Source organism: Pyxicephalus adspersus, chromosome Z, assembly GCF_032062135.1.
Source record: "Pyxicephalus adspersus chromosome Z, UCB_Pads_2.0, whole genome shotgun sequence".
Classification (NCBI taxonomy): Eukaryota; Metazoa; Chordata; class Amphibia; order Anura; family Pyxicephalidae; genus Pyxicephalus; species Pyxicephalus adspersus.
Window position 1 is genome coordinate 27,124,030 of NC_092871.1, and position 20,346 is coordinate 27,144,375.

Here is a 20,346-nt window from a genome sequence, read left to right on the forward strand (position 1 = left end):
ATTTAATAAGACAAATATATCCTAAATACACTATACTTTTCCTTTCACAAGCCCGTACTTTCTTTTCTTCTTTTCCTCATATATATGAATAGCATGCTATAGAGCCATTACTGTCCAATGTGTTTACAGCATATGGTCTTCATCATTTATCCTAGAGGAATTTATGTACACAATGTTTCTTTGTATATATTCTGTAACATGCAACATTTTATTTGTGAGATCATCCTATGAACGGCATCTGACCTGTGCGATTTAGCTTTATATAAAGATTCACAACCAGTGATTGGGGGAATCCAGAATGATTTGTGGGTTCTGTAGAAATGGATGTGAATGTTAAATAGACGAAAAATACCCTAAGCTCTTAGTTTAGGGGAAATGTGATCACTAAAAGCACCGCTCTATAGTAACCAATCACATTTCCCATTATGCGTAGCTGACCATACCTGCCACCTCATTTCCTGGCTAATGGACATTCAGCATCATCCAACCCTTCCCTCCACAGCCTTTCTGTCCCTTATCTGCCCCTTTCGTTCTTTGTATTTTAGTTTGTTCAGTCATGGAGGCTCAGCATTACATGTGGTTGTTACTACCACTTCCTGTTTTTTTTTTGTGGGGGGGCGGGGGGCTTTGTGCCGTATCCTCTTGGACCCTTAAATTTTTCAAATATTGTACTGTGCTCCTTCTTCCCTTTTTTCATATAAAGTTGTCTAAGTTTTCGTCTGTGCTATAACACTGGACAAACTGTTCCTCTATATTGAAAATGGGCAAAGTTGGCAAGGACATGATATCAATATTGCCCAGATGTGATTATTTAGTGTTTTACAAGTACTTTTGTCTGCGCACTTGTCCTAAATTAGTTCTTCCAATATTTGTCAGTGATCAGTCCAGTGGTAATGTAGCAGTAAATTTAGTACAGGGCATATAAACTAGGACTGACCCAGTAAAATAAAGCTTTGGGTCCCTGTAATCCCCAGTAATGACTCTCCACATGTGTGCCAGACTGCTAGCACTTACCATTTCTGATGAATCCCTGCTCCCCCCTCCAGGGTTTAGGGAGGTGATGAGAGATGATCCATGTCCCAGCCAACTTTGAGTCTGCACTGGACAACAAATGTTGTATAAATGTACGGTGACCAAAGCAACGTTTGGCAAACTTCAGGATGCTTTAAGCTCATATCCAAAAAGAGAAGGTTGCCAAGGTCATGCCATCCAGCCAGTTTGTTGTTGACATCAGTAAAGGTCACGGATGCGCTCTCTTTCCAGCCTTTTATCTTTTAACCTCTTCTTTATAGCAGCTGCCAGCATTTCATGACTTCAGTCACTTTATTTAGTAGCTGCTGAAAAGAAGCTATTTTACAAGCTATGGAAACAAATTCAACCCTGACATAAGATCATATGGTTCTTAAATGACAAGCATGAATGTGTATCAGTCTTAAATAACACAAAACAGTAAATCACAAAATAATAATTTTCAGATTGAAAAAGTCATCACTTACCTTGGAAGAGCAGAAATTAGATATGCAACAATATTGTGTTTGATAAATATTAAATAAATAATAATATAAATTTGATAAATAATTGAAAGTTGTTTGTTTTTTATATACACACCTTGCAGATAAAAGATTTTTGGCAGTAAGAGCAGCAGAGTTCTACAATCGGTAAACTAAATCCTTGCATGTAAATATTTTGTATTAGGAAATATAGCAAGGTTTTGGTTTTTTGCAGCTTCCGACAGATCTTTGCTTCTTCTAGACTAGTTCCTTATACAATTCAGTGGGATAAATTTCATTTTGTACTGGGATCAAATTGAACGTCACCCCAGGGGGTGCTGAGCTGACATGATGTATTTGCAAAAAAAACCCCAACGAGGACAAGCCTAAAGTACATGGAACAAGGGAATTCAGTGTTTTATTCAATGGTATTTATAAGCCTTTATAAGGTCAATCTTCAGCTGGAGATTCATTCTTGCTGCTGCCACTGTTGTCTTTGGCCCAATATTTGAATGTTCTTTTAGCATGTTTCATTAGCAGTATACTTAACTGGTGAATCATCATTGATAAACACTTCATAACAAATCAAGAAACCCAAACAGTGATCCTTCCCACTGACCACTTTATATTCCATAATGTTTGGCTGTTCAGTCTTTTCAGTGACTCGTTAAACCCATTGCCATAAATTCCCTTATTACTGGCCAACAGTTCTGCAGAAACTGCTACAGTATATTCAGGTTTTCTTCTGCACTACAATAATAATTATAATAATGTCTTTCTTGTGAAGTGAGCTAAACGCTCAACTAAGCTCCTTTGTAACGGTGTCAATGCCGGAAGACTTGTGAGACAGTTGTCATCTCTATATAGGAAGTGCCTGAACAAGGACTTTCATGGCAGAACCATTGAGTATTTAATTAATGTCATTTCAAACACGGATTTTAATAATTTTCAATCCACACTTGGATTGGCAGGGTATATGAGATTTTTATTGATCGGCCTTATGTCAATTTTAAAGTAAGGTATTGGATGCAGTATTGCAGTGTGTATAGATTTTCAGTACATGACGACCTGTTGTAGGCAGAAGCGTTAAATCAACAATTTTTCAAAAGGCTTAGCCGGATGAGATAATATTCTCTATTATCCGCAAAGGAGGCAGGAAAGGATAAGACCTGATAGTAACTAAACCAAGAGAGTATCTGGTTTGGATGCCTGAAGGACGGCTAGAAAAGGCAGTTTGCCATCCACTAGACAAGGAACCTATGGATTATCGGAGGGGTGAGGAGCCTGGATCAATTGGCTCAGCTGTAGATCCTAAACCCCAGAAGAGCCTAAGTTATCAGTGGGATATCTTTACATAAAAGCCAGGGACCCCTCAAGAGATACCCAACTTAGCAGGGATGTCTGATAATGTGATAGGAACAGATTTTAAAATAGTCAATGTCCTATAGGGAATATTTGAGCAATCTTAACCCCAGATGAACTTGCCAATACACTGTTGAATTTTGCACAAAACAGATGAAGGTATAATGTCCTTTTTTTTAACTTTTTTTCTTGGCAAACTAAGGTAAAGGTAACTGGATGTATTTATGTAAGTAATTTTGAACAGCCTGAAGAAAAGTTTGATTAATAAAGTGGGACGGATTGGATGGTATGTGTATTCCTAAGCATTTAATTAAATCACTATGTACCTGTAACAGCAAATTAGAGGCAATCTGTGAAAAACTTTGCAGATGGGGAAAGAGCTAATTATTGAACTTTCATTCTTTTTTATTTCTTAGGTCCCCGCCACTACGCTGTGGGCACAATGTCTGACCGTCTTGACTGCCACTACTGCAGAGCCCCTCTGCAAGGCAAGAAGTATGTTGAGAAGGATGGACACAAATGCTGTGTGAAATGCTTTGATAAGATCGTTGCCAACACTTGTGCCGAGTGCAGGAAACCTATTGGAGTTGATACTAAGGTAAGGTGCTAAAAAAAAATAATTTAAAGTAAATTAAATGGAATGAAAATTCCACAGCAATCACACCTACATTTAGATTTGGCAACTTTAGACAGAGGAACAAGTCAGAGGGCCTTTAGAATCACTGAATGAAGGACTTTGAACTGTTTTACTTGCCATATAAATACAGGTAGTCCCTGTGTTAAGGACATCCAACATACGGAGGACTCCTAGATACAAACAGGGCTTCCCTGCTCGTTCTGTGCAGGACAGAGGCTTGATAGGGGGGGATGTCTTCAGAAAAAAAACCTGCCCTGTTCAAAAAATGCCCTCCTGATTTACTACCTATACATACAACCTATTTATACCTAATAATATGTTATAAATGTTACTGGATTCCCAGAGCACTATGGGGTATATCAAGAGACTGTACAGCTGTAGCAGCCTGCCTTATACCATTAAGTTTAACTGTAACTTCAGATTAAGCCATGTGATGACGGATGAAAAGGTGACATTATTGCTGCACCAGTTGTAGCTCCTACATACAGAGTACAATCTGTTAGTGTGCAATAGTTGTAATTTATCTGAATCAGAAAACATAATTATTCTTGCATGCCTTTGACCATAAAAAATAAAATATATGCAAAACAAATATTCTTTTTAAGGACTATATTAGACAAATGGTCCTGGTGCAGGAAAAATCCCACTAGAGTCAGGGTCACCAACAGACAATGTGTTCTATAATGTTTGCATTTTGTGTCAGTGAGTTGTGAAAATGAAATAGCATTTCATAGGGATAGGGCGATTCCTTCACTTGCATAATTTCTCTGCTGGTCATATGTCACCATTAAACACAGTTAATACCTGATGTGGCTTTTATGGCTTGTACTAAAGGCGTTTGGGCTTATATCTATGGCATTGGTTTAACGTCAGTTTGTGACCCTTTTGAGGTCATTTAGAATTCATTGGCAGGTGCATTTGACTAGTGTAAATGCTGCTTGTCATATTTTGCAGCCTTACAACATGCTGTGTTCAAACCTTCATATCTCGTAAACTATTCATGGTAACAACTTGAAATGTTCAGGGTGCATAGGGGACCCTCAAAGCACCCCCAGTTTTAAAGAATATTAGGATACGTACGTGGGGTCACAAGTTTAAAAACATATGAAAATTGGGGTTGCTGTTTCAAAAGCAAGTGCACCTAGGAGCCCTTCATTGAAAATGCAAACTGGGGGCTACTTGCATAGCAAGGAGCATTGGGGTGGGGCTCCTAAATTTATACCTATCACAAAACTATAACTGTCATACTATGCTACCCTGTCTGCCTCTCTTCTTTGAAACCCATTTTCCTTAGAACAGATTTCAGGACATATATGTGTAACAGGGCAGGGCAGGTTATACATGTGTTCCCCTACGTCCACATTTCAGAGAAATTGGGGTTCAAGGAAAAGAAACAGACAGGATAGCACATTTAATTTTGATTACTAGTAGTTATGAGGGTCTCCTGTGTACCCTGAAAATTACAAGTCATTAGGACCAACTGTTTAGGAGATATGAACATTTGAACACAGAGACTTGTTAGGCTGTAGAATATGACAAGCAGCCTTTACACACACAGCTACGAGGGTGTGCTGAGAAGTTCCTGGCTTTGCCCAAAAAGAAGAGAGCCATGAAATAACACATTTACTCAATATATTCGCCCCTGGGACTGATGCACTTGGTTCTAGACTGTTCGAATAAATGTCCATTGGTTATGCCGCAAACCAGCTCTCAGCTGCATCTTTGTCGTCAGAAATGCCCTTTAAAACGTTGCCCCTTCAGGTGTTTCTTAAAATTCGGGAACAGATAATCGTCCGAAGGGGCCAGGTCAGGTAAGTAGGGGGATGTTGGACCAATTGGAAACCCAGAGTGTTTAATTTGGCAGCCACAACATTGGACATGTGCGCAGGTGCGTTGTCTTTGAAAAAAGGATCCCTTTGGTCAACTTTCCACGCCCTTTCATCCTAATTGCCTCCTTCAGCTGGTGCAGGAAGTTAGCATAATACTGTCCAGTGATACTAGAGCCCACCAATAGAATACCGTCTTTGTTCCAGAAAATGGGACGCCATGACTTTTTTGGCCTTTTTCTGGGTTCGGAACATCTTCGGCCGCAGGGCCCTGCTGTGGCGCCATTTCTTTGACTGTTCCATGGTTTCAGGATCATAGTTGAGGAGCCAGGTTTCATCCTCAGTCACTAACCTAGCCAGAATGTCCTGTGCAGCTTCAAAATGGGCCAAAAGGGCTTTGGATGCTTCAACTTGTTCTTCTGATCACTGTTCAAACATTTCAGCACCCATTTCGCTGAAAGCTTGCGCATGTCTAAGATAGTGGTGATAACAAACCCAACACGCTCCCGTGAGATGTCAAGTATCTGGGCTATCTTTTTTGCGGATATTCGCCGGTCCTCAATAATCAGCTCATGGACAGCATTGCAGGTTGGGGGGCGCTCACTGCGGTGTACTCTATCAATGGTGCAATGCCCAGTCTTGAAACGAGATATCCAGGTTTTAACAGTGCTGTAGGAAGGACACTTCTCCCCCAGTGTTTGTGACATCTCAGTGTGAATGTCCTTTGCTGACTTTCCCTGGAGAAACAGAAACTTCATGACGGCCCGTAACTCCAACAACGTGAAACTTGCTTGTGCCTCTGCCATCACAGCTTCTCACTAAAAGAAAAAACAGTTTTAAGAATCGCAAAGACCTGATATTTGCACAGTTACATACTAAGATATTAGGCTGTCATATGCCCCCACACTCATTTTTCTAGTTCATCTGGAGGAGGGCAAAGCCAGGAACTTCTCAGCACCTCCTCACATTTCACTATGCTGCTGCTGATGTCATAACAAACACACAGGAAGATCCCCCCCCCCCCCCAAAAAAAAAAAAAAAAATATTCATCAGTCAGACAGCTAATGACACCATTATACAGCAGTTTGATAAATTTCACAGTGTTTTTTTTAAGAATATTGGCAGTGATGAGAGGGGGACACTGGCTGTCACTGGTGCTCTCATCTGCTATCACATGCACGATGCTCTAAAAGAATCACCACATTTTTAACATTATATATAAAAGGTGACTTTCATTTTATTATAATGGAATTTTTTTCTTGGGTGGGGGGCAGGATCCCTCTTTTTTAATCTTTACTGCAATGGTGGTAAAGATTGAAGGGGAAATCCGTAGCCTACTGGAATATTTATTCGCAGGAACAGTGAGATCAGCACTTTTTAAAACGTTTTTTTAGGAAAACACATTACCCGATCTCACACCTGCACAGTGCAAGTGTGGGTCACATGTGGAAGCACCTGGAAGAAGGAAAATGTCTGTGCTGGATTAAACAGTCAGCATCTGAAATAAAAGGGAAGCTGAGCCAGCATGGGACTTGCTGGGCTTGGTTTGTGAAAGGATCAAGTGAAAAAAAAAATGTTCATGCTTTACCTAGACCTAGCCCTAGGAAGCCACATCTGCAGTTAGGCTGAAATCACACTGGCGGTAAGGTTGCACTTACTGCTTCCTCATGCCAGGAACCACGGCAGCGTGGTAAAATTGCTAGGCCTGAAAAGTAATGTAGGGCACTGACACAAAAATAGGGGGTTACTGGATACCTATGGCATGAACACCTAGGAGCACTAAATTTGCCATGTCTTACCTGGCCGAATTTTTGACCACCCAGCTACAGCTTTCCCCCCTCCCGGCTGAAAAAGAGAACATTACAGTTGATCCCATTTTGACCAGTTTAAAGTAAGTTCTGCATTTCAGCAGACTTTTATGGGAATCCAAAACCCCTTTAAAGCAAACAAAATTTCATCAACACAGACCTTGGCCCCAACATCAACAATAACTAAATCTGCCACCAGATTATGCATGATCTGTTCTTTGGAATGTAATATTCCGGGCTCTGTACAAACTTGTACGTTTTCTGGTATGTGGGGAAGGGGAATGTCCTGTTGATATTCTTAGAAGCAGCCCAGCTTTAGACTGGAGAAAATCCAGGTGATCACCTCCCTGTCTGAGAAAGCTCAGCCAGGGGGTGTCAAGGCTTGTGGACATAAAGCCTTAATAATCAATAAACAGCCAGACCGGGCTAAACGTATTTAAGGTACCATAACATATCATAAACTTGTCTTACAGAAATCTCATGCTTGGTAATATTTAGCAATGTTCTTGTGCCATCTAGTGGTAGGAAATATTAGTTCACAGGATCTGCCAATAATTTAAAAGACCTCAGTATAAACAGTTAGGTCCATATATATTTGGACAGAGACAACTTTTTTCTAATTTTGGTTCTGTACATTACCAAGTAAATCAACCAAGTATTAGAAATGAACGTTTTATTTTCAGCTTTTTAATTTGTCCAAGTACTTTTGAGCCCCTGAAATGAAGTGATTGTGTAAAAAAATGGCTTTAGGTCCTCAGATTTGTATGGAATCTTTTTGTTTAACTCACTGAATTAAAGCTGAAAGTCTGCAGTTTAACTGCATCTGAGTGGTTTCATTTAAAATTAATTGCGGTAATGTACAGAAAAAGTTCTCTGTCTCAATATTTACGGACCTAACTGTAAAAGTTTTAACATAACCCTAATGCAACCAGAGAAACCAGTTACAAATATGCCGAAATAAAAACAAAACGGTATTACATATAAGTTACCATTTACACAGCTATAGTCTGTCTTCACACTCACGGTTATTTTATTTATTTTTTAAACACATAGCTGTGTTTGTGTATTGGTAAACCAATCTATGTGGCTCACTGCATGCTTCAGTCATGAATAACTAAATGACTGACTTCATAAATGATTTCTTCCTAGTATAGTTGTATCCTGTCCATGCAAGGTTTTTAATCATTTATAAATAAACTTGTAAAGATTGAATCCTTTATCACACATAACTCCAAGAGTTGTAATGTTCCTGCATGTTGGTGGACATGCAATTCAAGCTGGTCATTGTTCATTCTCATGTTCTGTGTCACATACTTCCAATGTTTCTTTCTAGTTTGAGTTATTATAGCTTTGTCATGAGAAGAGAATGCTTATAAGTATTGCGCTGCAGTCAGATGGTAAAGATTTCTATAAACATTGATGTGTACTGTAAGGTGACAGGTTGCTGTGCATGTGGTGTATAAACAGAGCGCTGCCTTATGAATAATTATTGATGACTTCTCATTGATATTTAGGAGCTCCATTACAAGAGCCGTTATTGGCATGACTCCTGCTTCCGCTGCTACAAATGTTACCATCCTTTGGCCAATGAACAATTTGTGTTCAAAGACAATAAAATCCAATGTCCTAAATGCACCAACAGAGAGGACGCTTTGCGTTGCAGTGGATGCCACAAGCAAATCCAGCCAGGTACAGTGCTTTCTCTGATTTCTTTCAGCAAATACTCAAAGCTCATATATTTTCATTTGTTTTGGTGTGACACTAAAAATACAGCTGAATTTTTGTCACAGAGATTAAATCTGCGTCCTTTTATTAGCCAAAGCTTAGCTGCCGGCAGCCTACATCTTGATAGCAGAATTCTTCTTTCACACTGAACCATTCATTGTTGGATTGTTTCCCATGGTACAGATAAACATTCCTTTACAGTATTCCAGCATTTGCTCCAATAGTCCACAGTAGAGAATTCCCAACAGGGTTGTTTGCATGAAGTCTTTGCATGCAATAATGATGACTGCAACAGAAGTCTTTGCATGCAATATTGATGACTTGGAAGGGTTAGTCACTGTAACCAAAAGTAAGATTTTATTTATAGCGGAGATTTGGTGGACAAATTATTTCTTAGAATTCTCCACACATCCTGGCTGCATTTCTAGTTTCTGCATAAAATAGGCATTGGGAAGTTTTCACACGCATGTTTTTTTTTTTGTCTGGCGGGTGTACTTTCTTCAATTTTTGAACAAAATGCCATAAGTCTTCCAATATGAGTTCAGGTTTGTGATGTCTTCCTCTCCAGGGTTTTATTATAATTGCTGTTAGAGCGCTTTCCCCTCATTACCTGCATTGATACCATGACAAAAAATGATGGGAAATACCATGGTAGATTTTTTTCCTTCTGCTCTTTATCCAGAACATATGTGAAAAGTTAGTTATATTTAACACTGTATTGTAGCTCAGCTGAGGCACGGATTCTTTTTTTCCCCAACATAATTATCAAGTAAACTGTTAAATAAAACATTCAGCCTGGTAAAACAAAAGGTGTAAAATGGAGTCGCTGTTACTTTGCTAGGTGGTCGCAATGTTGAGTACAAGGGTAGCGCCTGGCACGAGGAATGCTTCAAATGCAGCAACTGCAGCCAATCCATTGGGTCCGGCAGCTTCTTTCCAAAGGGAGCCGATATCATCTGTGTGGCCTGTCATGAACAAAAATTTGCTAAAAACTGTGTGAAGTGCAAGAACGTAAGTACTTTGTACAAGGCTTTCTATCTACTGTATCATTCTCCTCCTATAGGCAAGGACTTGTTTACATGGCAGTGCACATCAATATTCTATTTCTTGGCCAGCCCATTCATAAAGGGACTGCCCTAACACAACACGCTATAATGCTTTAGAAAAGAATTGATTGTACAGCCGAATGTGAACAAGCTAAAAGATTTTATAGTCACTGATTTTTATCTCAATTGCATGAGCAAAGCACGAATCTAGTTCAACTGTCGTCCTCCGCTGCTGCCATAAGCAAAGAAAATATTTCAGGGTATGGAAGAGTATGTGAAAGCACTGATGGTTGGTCTATCACATCGTTGTGGGATGAGAATTCTTAGTTCCGTGTAAGCACTGACTTCACTTGAACCAAAAATGAAGTGCGACAAAAAGTAAAAACACAAAAAAACTAAACTTAAATCCTGCAAGTTGAACAAGGCTGCCTTTGTTGACTTATTATTTTAAAAATGGAAGTTGCCAAGCTGTCCTGCAGTTTTATTGACTTTGGTGATTCAAGTCACTGAGCCGAAAAAAAAAGCAGATACTGCAGATTTCAGAATATTTTTCGGATATGTTCCTATGAGAATATAATGAGGAACTAAAATGTAATCTGCCCTTGCTTGCCTAGTTCTAAGAAATACGGATTTCCTGCTTGGTGTCATGATCATCTACCTTTACTTCTCTATGAATAACTAAGTATATAGCTCAGGTGTTCATCAAATTGCAATACCATGCAACAGTCATCTGAATGCTTGTTTTAGGTTTGGCAGACTACTGAAGCCCAAATATCAGCTTTACATCCAGGCAGTAGAATTGTTTAGGAAGATTTTGGCAAGGGCAGGTCTCATAATCTCTCAAATATATATGAACTTTAAATGAAACCCCTAAACATTGCTCCAATCAACTGTAATTGAGTCGGGGGGGTGTTTAGTACTGAAGGGTAAGGATGCTGCATATAAGAAAAGGTATAACGTAACATTGCTGCTGCATGGAGCAGTTTTTGAATAAAAATAAAGTGCCTCATATGTATCACTCACTGCATTACACTTATAATTCACACAATTTTTTTCAGGGCTTTAACTTATTACCGTCCATAATAAGCTTTATTGGAAGGTTTGGTTTTCTGAAAATGTTCTAATGTGTTTTACAGCCAATTTCAACCGGAGGGATAACCTATCAGGACCAGCCCTGGCATGGTGACTGCTTTGTGTGTGAAACCTGCCACAAGAAGTTAGCTGGCCAGCGCTTCACCGCCGTCGAGGATCATTACTATTGTGTGGATTGCTACAAGACTTTTGTAGCAAAGAAGTGTGCCGGATGCAACAACCCAATCACAGGTATACAGCGGGTTTATTTTTTAAGGTTGTGTTATTAATAGGCATACAAATGACCATTGTTTTTCATCTCCGATATGAGCTCAATGGCCTGTTTATAGCAGAGAATCTTTACTATATATTAAAAAGCCATTTATTATAGTAATCTGGTTTAACTTGATATAACTGCATATCAGATTTGATGGATACAGATTGGCCCTCCTTATTTCTCATCTAAATTGTGTTCTAGAGCAGGTATATTTTATTATTTTATTAATATAAGTAAATGCTTCTCTTACTCAGTGCATTGCTTCTTGAGTCTCATAGAACCTGGGACACAAGGACTAAGAAAATGCTGACATCTAAACTTTTTAAAGTATTTATAGTCCTGAAGAGGCAATGCATATTGTTTATATTAAAGATGAATTAAACTCTCAGAATCAAAGGACCTGTCCCTAGTATTGTCTTTTACCAATTTAGAATGCTATGTATTGTATTGTGCCACTTTGATAGATTTGATTTTTTAGTAGTGGTATCACAAAATCTTCAGAGAATAGCAGTCAGAAGTAAGCAGACCCCTCATCTTTCACACTGCCCATATACAGAGTGCCCAGGCAAATTCATATACTAGGCAGTGCACTGCTATATTTCAGAAGGAATTTAATGTACCCCTTTATTGTAGGTCTGTTGAAATTGCAATAAATACATTGCTGAAAAATGCTTTCCTGTTTTGGGGAATCCATGTGTACACAGCATGTATTTCCCAGTCCAAATGATTCTGTAACACTAGATGTTATAGTGAAATGCAGGTCACTACCTTGGTAATTTCACCATATTGTTACATTTTATTTGTAGTGTGTAGCATTAATGTGTAGTTTTAGTCTAATGTACATCTGTTAATAGCAACAAAAATTATAATGCACAATCTGCTGTGCTATTTATAATGAAAGCAGAGTACATAATTACACATAGATGGTTCATAGCCCATTCTGGGTGCCTTAATGTGAAAGGGACCACAAAGAATATGAATGATCTCCTTTTGTCAGCTCATTTTCCAGAAGCAGGGACTGTACTAAAAACTTTCTTTTGACTGTTGCCCAGTATCTGAAGTTCTATATTGTTAATGAGCTCTTTTCTCCACAGGGTTTGGAAAAGGATCCAATGTTGTGAATTATGAAGGCCATTCTTGGCATGAGTACTGCTTCACCTGTAAGAAGTGCTCCCTGAACCTGGCTAACAAGCGTTTTGTACGCCAAAATGAGCAGATTTACTGCCCTGACTGCGCCAAGAAACTCTAAATTAGCAGATCTACGCAGCAAACACTTACTGTTCAGCAGCTATACTGAGTGCATGCCAGACTGATCTCTAGCTAATGATGCCAAGATATACCATGAATCTTTCTGCATGTTACTATCTATTCAAACTTGATTAGAACTTTATAGAGAAGTATACATGATTTTAGATTTAGAATAATATATGCATGGCTTAACTGCATGGAATATTTAATAATATTTTGATATATTAACTGTGTGCACTTCATTTTGCTGTCCATGTAAGCAGCTAATTAAAAATGTTTAAAAGGTAACAGATTTGTTGGGTAAGACACCAAAAAACAAGCAGCTTCTCCAGTGCTCCTTTATCTACAGTGAATGTGTTTTCTGTTTTATTACATGGATCTGTATCAGAGAACAGCTGCAGCTCATCTTCCCATGAAGAACAATCTAGGGACTGAGTAGAATTATAAAGGTCTCCTAAAGCATAGGGCTCATTTGAGTGAGTGTTACTTTAGCTAGCACCCTACAAAATGTATTGGTAACACAATTCCATGAATCTCTGATTTCTTGTTTTGAGAGCTCATCTTGTGTGTGGCTTGGGGGAGTAACGCATATCTAAGCAGAGTTTACTAGGCTTAGGATTGCAAACAAGGGTGAGAATTCCACACCTACTGCTGCATCTACACGATCATTTAACAAGCAAAATGTTGACTTATTCTTATATAGAAAAACATTTAGCAAGCAGAGACTAGTTAAGAAAAACCTTTACTTACCAGCCTTGTATTGTCACAGTTTAAGACAAACGTGCAGATATGCTTTCACTCCTATTACTGATATATGTATAAAGGCTCTGACTTGTACCGCTGCTTCTGCAATAAATGGATTCATATACAGGACAATAATACTGATTGAAACATAACCGTGTATAATGAGTGTTTGCGGCTTTAAATAAAATGTACGTAGGTGTACGGTAGATTATACAATATAGGCACTGCAAGCATCTTTGGGGGGGGAATTCTGTGTTGATACAGTACCTAGTTTTACCACTAGATGTGCTGAAATTAGGTCTGACAGATTACAGGTTAGTTTATGTCACAGCAATATAATTTACATTATGATCTAGCCATATAACTAGCTTTGCTCTAGCAGAAAGAAAAAAAAAAACTACTAAACCTTTGTGATACTCCTGCAAAAAATGCAAATGTTTAATTTACACAGAAAAAATATCAATCATTTCTGAAGTGCAATTATTAACATGGCAAGGAAAAATCGTTATATTTAAAAACAGCCATTGGTTGTAACATTAAGCAAATGTTATAATAAAATCTAGTTTGGAAAAAAAAACTGTCATGTTTGTTTCTTGAAAAGAAGCTGAGTAAAGTGAGGACTGGTGTTCAAGAAATTAGTCCATGTGCGTGCATAGCAGAACAATTCTTGCCCATCATTTAGAAAATATGGGCTTCTAATTCAGGCATAAATGTAGCCCAAGTCCATCAATTAAGCAATGCCAGGAACTGCAATCGGTCATATTTCAACTCCAATAAATAGTGCAAAACCCATGCAAATATTCTAGCAAATCCTTAGCTGGTCTAAACAGAAAGCATTGCTCGTATATTTAATAAACACCTTAACAGACTTTTCTTTAGTTGAATAAAAAGAAACCATCTTACAATAGTTAAACAATATGTTTATTATGACATGAATTCATGTGTAAAGTTTATTTAACAGTGTGCATATATTTACATATTTAGCTGTAGCTAGGAAATGAACGGGTAACAGGTACACACAAAATAGAAGCATTCTACGGGTTAGATTGTCTCTGCTAGAGTTACAGTGTTCATACAAAAATACATGTTATCCTGGAATACCTAAGGCACTGCTCTGTCTGAAGAATTCTACAAAGCTGAGTCTGACAACAGGTTTAATCTATAATAAGGAACTTCAAGCTTATACTATTTTTTCTTTGCCAAACATTCATTAACCAAAAACCATTTGTGTGGAATACAAATGATATGTCAGAGCAAGGAATTGCACAAACCGTTGCTGTAAATATAAAAGACACGTTACTTGTGTACTGACTTTCTGTTTTTACAAATGCTTTTGATCTGTGGTGGCAACCAACACATAGATGGAACATACAGACTCTAGAAATGTGCAAAAAGCAAAGCTGATATAATCAGATCACAGGCTAGCATCTTCCACTGCTGTTGAAGTGGAAATGGAATATTTGAACTGTATGATATGGTGATGTGGTACCATTAAAGAACGAACAAATAACACTCCTTAGTGACATGGCCAGAACCTGAGGGATACAATTACTTTCCAGATGTGTAAAAGCCAGGCATGGATTTAACAACTTGCTAAGGGGCCTGAGAAAACATCAGAAGCAAGAGACTTCCGCCGAGATCTTTTAGATTTTATTAACAGTTGATTTTGACCTGCGGGCTTTGCATTCCTACAAACTTGTATTGTAATACAAACAAAAACCCCTTTACTAGAGCCCTAAAGCAGTTGAAATGCAACCATCACTCACCAGAGATGGCCAGAACACAAACCATTGAATCCTTCCAGAAATGAGTGTATAGTAACTGCAGTACCTCATATTTTAGTAGATCCCCGTACACCAATGAAAGGAAAGTGTCCAGGACGTGTGACTTCTTACATTTACAGTGATGTAGTTTGCCACCCTGAAATACAATTTCCTTACCTCTGGGTGGCTGGAGTATATGTATCGCATGTGAGTGCCATACATTTCAATAAATAAATCCTCATGAAGACACTAGGCTACAATAAGAGTTATGTACATAGATATGTACGGCTACAGCAATCACTGGGTGTCACACATAACTGGAACATAATGTATTCTGCCACATTATGCATGCAATATCCAGCATCCTAGTTACTATAGACCTCAAAACAAATGGAGTGCCTCGACTCCTCTCTGATATTAGACTGTTTCTAAAGGCACCAGATATGGAAAACTGTTCTCTAAAGATACAGGATTTCTACAAATGGATTACCAACTATCCAATCTAATCCATTAGCTGGCATCATTGACATTCAGCCATGTGTGGATTTATAGATCAAAACAATGAAAAAAATTGCTTACAGTGAACCCAAACTCTTTTATTTAATAAAAGGTATTTGTTTTAGCTACATTACATCGTCACTGAACCAATATTCTGCAGATCCCCTTTCTACAAGCAGGAAGTGGGAATATCTGAGGAATGGGCGTATCTATAAAGGTAGGGGGTCAGACTAGTATGCCTCAAGGTCCCAGTCATTTTTTTATGCTTCCTGGTGGGTCCCTGCTGCCTCACAATAAATGCCAGGAAAGCCATCTGTTCTGACGGTCCTCCTTTTCACTCTCTTTGGTGGGCCCAGTACCCCTGTATAATCATGGATAAACCAAGCTTCAGAAAAGATTCAAATAGCTTTTATTTTACACGATATGCAGAGTTCAGGTACATGTTAAACAGGTCCAGACCAATAAAAGGCCATTTGGCTAAAAGAACGACTGCCTTTGCTACATTACCCAGATTGTCCCTTTTGTGTTTCTCAAACAGAAAAGTGACTGACAACTAGGCCAATACAAACAGAACTTTTTAGTTATGAGATGGCAACAGACAGAACACAGGAGAAATTTTCCCAAAATGAAATAACCAGAAATGATCTCATGAGGCCTGTTTAAGTTCAGCAGTTTGTCTTATGTGTTGGCCTACGGTATGCAGAGCCTTGGGTACACAATGGGGCTGCATTACTGTAAAAACTAGTCCAACAGGAACATCAAAAAAAGGTCAAGTAGTTGTCTAATACTGCTGTTTATGTACACAATAAAATAATACTTACATATTGAACTTAAATACACATATATATGGGAAAAAAAAAAGAAGATTGAAATGTTTTTTAAAAAATTCTGACAAGCAAGCAGTCATGGGACACCTAAAGAACTATTACATGCACACAGGGCCCACAAATAATCTGTGATGAAAGCAGGCCGCCTTCAACTGCTATTGCACTTTTCTTAAAGGCTGAACCCTGACCAATAAAAGGGATATGTCAGCTGTGTGTGGGTAATAGACCCAGATTAAGAAACATTAAATTAGTATACAGCTTAGTCTTAGTTGTTTTTGTTCTATGTGAAACCATTACAATTAATAAAAGAGTGTAATGTAATTACTATCCTAAGAGTTCTGGAAAAAAGTGTTATGTTACCTTTCTGGTTAACTGACCAACTACTGTTAGTATTTCCCAATAGAGGAAACAATTCAACGGATATCTAGAATGATCCATTGTTAAATGTAACAGAATGAGGAGTAAACTTCTGAGACGCTGTGTAACTGCTCAACAAAACAGAAAATGAATGACACAACCAACAGATTTTCCCTGAAGAAATGTCATAACAGTAAAACTTTAGTTCCTTCCACAAGGTTCTGCAGTCAAGCAACATTTTCACGTAGCAGCTTTTAACGTCAAGGCTTCAGCGCTTTTTTAAATACTGGAGAGCGAAGTGCAATCAGAAGGTCACGGCTGACCAAGTGTCATATCTCTAAGGAAAGAGAAGAAGGCATTTATTGGCAGATTTGCTAAAAAAAAGATAAATATTTTCACATTCTGTGTGCGCTTTATACACCTTTAGCAGCTGAAAAGCATTTTGTGAACTTCACTGGAATTCAAAAGAATAAGGCTATGAATTTATTTACAATGAGTGTTTCAAAGAACCCTGTTCATATACAAAAAATGCTAACTGACAGTCGTGTAGATCCTCCGGTATCAATATCATAAGTTAACGACATAAAGCAATATGTAGATTATGATTTCCAACAACGCTTTATATGCTTTTAGTTGTGACCAAAAGAGCATATGAACCAAAGAGCAGTTGAACAGCCAGGCAACTTTTGTTTTTTTAAACACTGGTCAGCAATAAAGGCTTGGACATCTTCTTAGACAGGTTTTTCTAGTTAATTTAAGAAACTAGGTGCAAATATTCTGCCTACCAATATACTGTATATGTAATTCATTTGTCAATATTTAGTATATACTATGTCTATGCCCTTTGTGTTTCATATATCTGCAGGTATATTTAACAACAACCCAAAAAATAAAAGTAGCAGAGGACTGACACCATCTATAGTACAAAGCTTCCAGTACGGCCCATGCTAAACACTTCACTGACATGATTTAAAACTTTCTGTGGGGAAGTGCATACCCATCAACCCAACCTTAGGTTTATGCGACCGAAATGAAAGGAAGGCAGTACCTGAGGGTAGAACAAACACTTTCATCGCATGCATACCTGTCGCAGTCTCAATAGCCAAGGACAAAGAATTCACATGTCCCTCTTCAAAAGCCAACTTTGGAGGAACTGTAGCAGCTTCTATGAGAACCGTATTGCAGTCATCTGTAGACTCAGACAAACTGCTATTCTTGGAATGGATTTCCAGGTCAATTATTTCCTCAAACGTCCATGAACTGGGCTTCCCATTTGTATTGGTTATATGTTCACTGAGATGTGTCTGATCTACATTCAGATTATTGGTGTCAGATATTACCTGACTAAAAAAGAAGACAGAATATGTGTATTAGAAATTAAAAATGGTCAGTGCTTAATCGAGGTCAAAAACAAGTCAAGGTTTTTCAAAACTTAGTAATATATTTTTACTGTATAAATAACTTAATATAAAAATATAGGTGAGAAAGTTTGTAGAACCCAAAACTGAGAATGGGTCAATAAATATGCAGGCTCCATTTTCTAAATTGGCATACTGGTCCAGGGGATTCAGCAATTTTTGATTTACTAACTTGGAATCAGGTTTACTCTACATAGCTTTACATAGTTACAAACTTCAGCTTGGTTGTGATTGGTATTTTTAGGCTGGGTACACAGGTGCAATAATTGTCGTTGGAATAGACCTTTCACAATCTTTTCCAGTGACTGCACCATGCATGAACAAGTGCTGTACATACATGATCGTTCTGCTCTATGGAGAGGGGAGGCAGAGAATGATGGAGCGGTACCCCGCTGCACGCTCCCCCCCTTTGCTTGCAATATGATCGTTCGTCGTCCATCGTACGTGAATCCGCCAGGCCTGTTATTGGATGAGAAACATTTGACGTGTGTACATAGCCTAAGTTTGCAGCCCTGTTAACTGCCCGACAACATAACGTCTAATTCCTGTTGCATAACACTGTCAATGGGGCAACAGAACCCAATAGTTCTTCAGAAAAACCTAACAGCAAGCTTTTGTTTAAAGCAAAACTCCAACCAAGGATAAAAAGGAATCATTATATTTGGGGAAAAAAAAAAAAAAACATTTCCTGCACTACTGAGCTTCAGTTCAGAAATTTACCTAGCAGTATTTTTTTCTGCATCAGGACATCTATACCCCGTGCAACCCAGCATCATACGCTAAGTTTTATGGCATTGACTGCCCTGATTGTTCATTTTTAAAGTGGAACTTTAGCTCTGCTTTAAGACTTCAAGTGACCTCTGACACCCCAGCTTCCTGGATCAGACACAAGCATAAGTACATTGAGGAGGACAGACATATACATCTTAAACAAGTGAACTTGCCAAGTTATTACACAAGTCCAAGGTTATATAAATAAAAATGTATTAAGAAAACTGTTAAACAGTGCTTAATGCAGTACACAAAACCAAAGGGAATTTCGGTAAGATGGTAAGTGCTTTAGGCACTTGAAAGGGTTTTTCAGCAGAAGCAGATCCTTTAAATCGTCTTATTTTAAAACTGGCCATTATATGCTGAAATTACTTATTCTAGACATAAAATGAACCTGGCTTATCTTATGTCTAAAGTTACAATACTAAAGGCACCCAATGGCCACAGACGTTCGGGCAACTGACAGCTGAATGATCCATGTGGAGCATAGTGGTGACTTAAACATAAAATTCATTACCTGAAATTCCAGAGGGTTTTACAAAAGATAAAAAACCTTTCAAACATACAGAAGATGGGTACCACAAGATATTAGAAATACAGTCACCTTAGACAAGTTCACTTTACCAACATTAATAAAAAGTAGTGTTTAGTTTGCACTTACCTAAATTCTTCTTTGGGTGCTGTATCTAAAACATGTCCATTGAGCTGCTGATCAATGTCTGGCTCATCTCCATTCATAAATAAGTCATTGCTCTCCTCCACTACTGCATTCTGAGAAAGAAAATCTGAAGAGGCTGAATTTGGTGTTAGTATAACTTCCTGGGGGCCATCTGCATCGCTTATATCTGTGCCATTAACTTCCCCTGGGACATGGAGAAAAGATAATGTTTACACATTCAAATATAAAATATATGTCACTAAAATAGCAAAAAGATACTCACCATGTATGTTTTTATCCAGGCTGAAATTTTCTTCATCCTCCTCTGACCTTTCTTCATTCTTCACAACACAAACAAAGAAAAATCATGTTAAAAATAAGTTAAGTTGCTCAGACACTTACCGATTTTCCCAACTTCCAATCTATCACTTTCAAATTTTAACGTGCCGCCTCATATATCCCACCCATTGCCATGTGCCATTGATACAAGATAATCAATGGTCTTCATTTCAACCATTACTGGTTGCCATGTTTTGGACGATTGGTGTGTAAATTTCTTAAAAATAAGCAGTTTACATTTTACACAAAGTATCGAAGGAATCTATTAGTGTATAATCGAATTCTACTGGTGTATCTATATGTACTCTTCTGTTAACAGGAGAATACAAAATCAAAACTTTGGGTGGAGTATAAACAGGTAGCTTCACGTTGCAGATCATAGAGATCTGCATCCTGAATCAAGAGGAAGGAAATGGTTTGACAGTAGATAGCTACACAATTTTTACATGGGAGGATTTAACTGGAATGGTTTTAAACATTC

The 20,346-nt window shown here is 38.2% G+C and overlaps 2 protein-coding genes and 1 long non-coding RNA gene across 10 annotated transcripts in view; 1 reads left to right on the top strand and 2 right to left on the bottom strand.

The window, feature by feature from the left end:
• LOC140344211 (uncharacterized) overlaps positions 1-1,258 on the bottom strand; it is a 72,762-nt gene extending 71,504 nt beyond the window's left edge. Inside the window, exon 1 of the long non-coding RNA XR_011923513.1 lies at positions 1,015-1,258. This is a non-coding gene — a long non-coding RNA (uncharacterized lncRNA). The remainder of the gene's footprint in view (positions 1-1,014) is intronic.
• The window catches only part of FHL1 (four and a half LIM domains 1), a 46,427-nt gene extending 32,616 nt beyond the window's left edge, over positions 1-13,811 (top strand). For both annotated transcript variants that reach the window (XM_072431210.1, XM_072431209.1), the window contains exons 2-6: positions 3,269-3,450; positions 8,638-8,812; positions 9,690-9,859; positions 11,031-11,217; positions 12,337-13,811. In XM_072431210.1, coding sequence (XP_072287311.1) covers positions 3,269-3,450; positions 8,638-8,812; positions 9,690-9,859; positions 11,031-11,217; positions 12,337-12,491 — 869 coding nt within the window. In that variant the 3' untranslated portion in view covers positions 12,492-13,811. The remainder of the gene's footprint in view (positions 1-3,268; positions 3,451-8,637; positions 8,813-9,689; positions 9,860-11,030; positions 11,218-12,336) is intronic.
• Positions 13,812-14,133: 322 nt separating this feature from the next.
• MAP7D3 (MAP7 domain containing 3) overlaps positions 14,134-20,346 on the bottom strand; it is a 41,281-nt gene continuing 35,068 nt past the window's right edge. For all 7 annotated transcript variants that reach the window (XM_072431208.1, XM_072431207.1, XM_072431206.1 and 4 more), the window contains 4 exons: positions 19,810-19,867; positions 19,530-19,731; positions 17,764-18,023; positions 14,134-17,016 (listed from right to left, as the gene is read on the bottom strand). In XM_072431208.1, the coding sequence (XP_072287309.1) occupies positions 17,009-17,016; positions 17,764-18,023; positions 19,530-19,731; positions 19,810-19,867 (528 nt within the window). In that variant the 3' untranslated portion in view covers positions 14,134-17,008. The remainder of the gene's footprint in view (positions 17,017-17,763; positions 18,024-19,529; positions 19,732-19,809; positions 19,868-20,346) is intronic.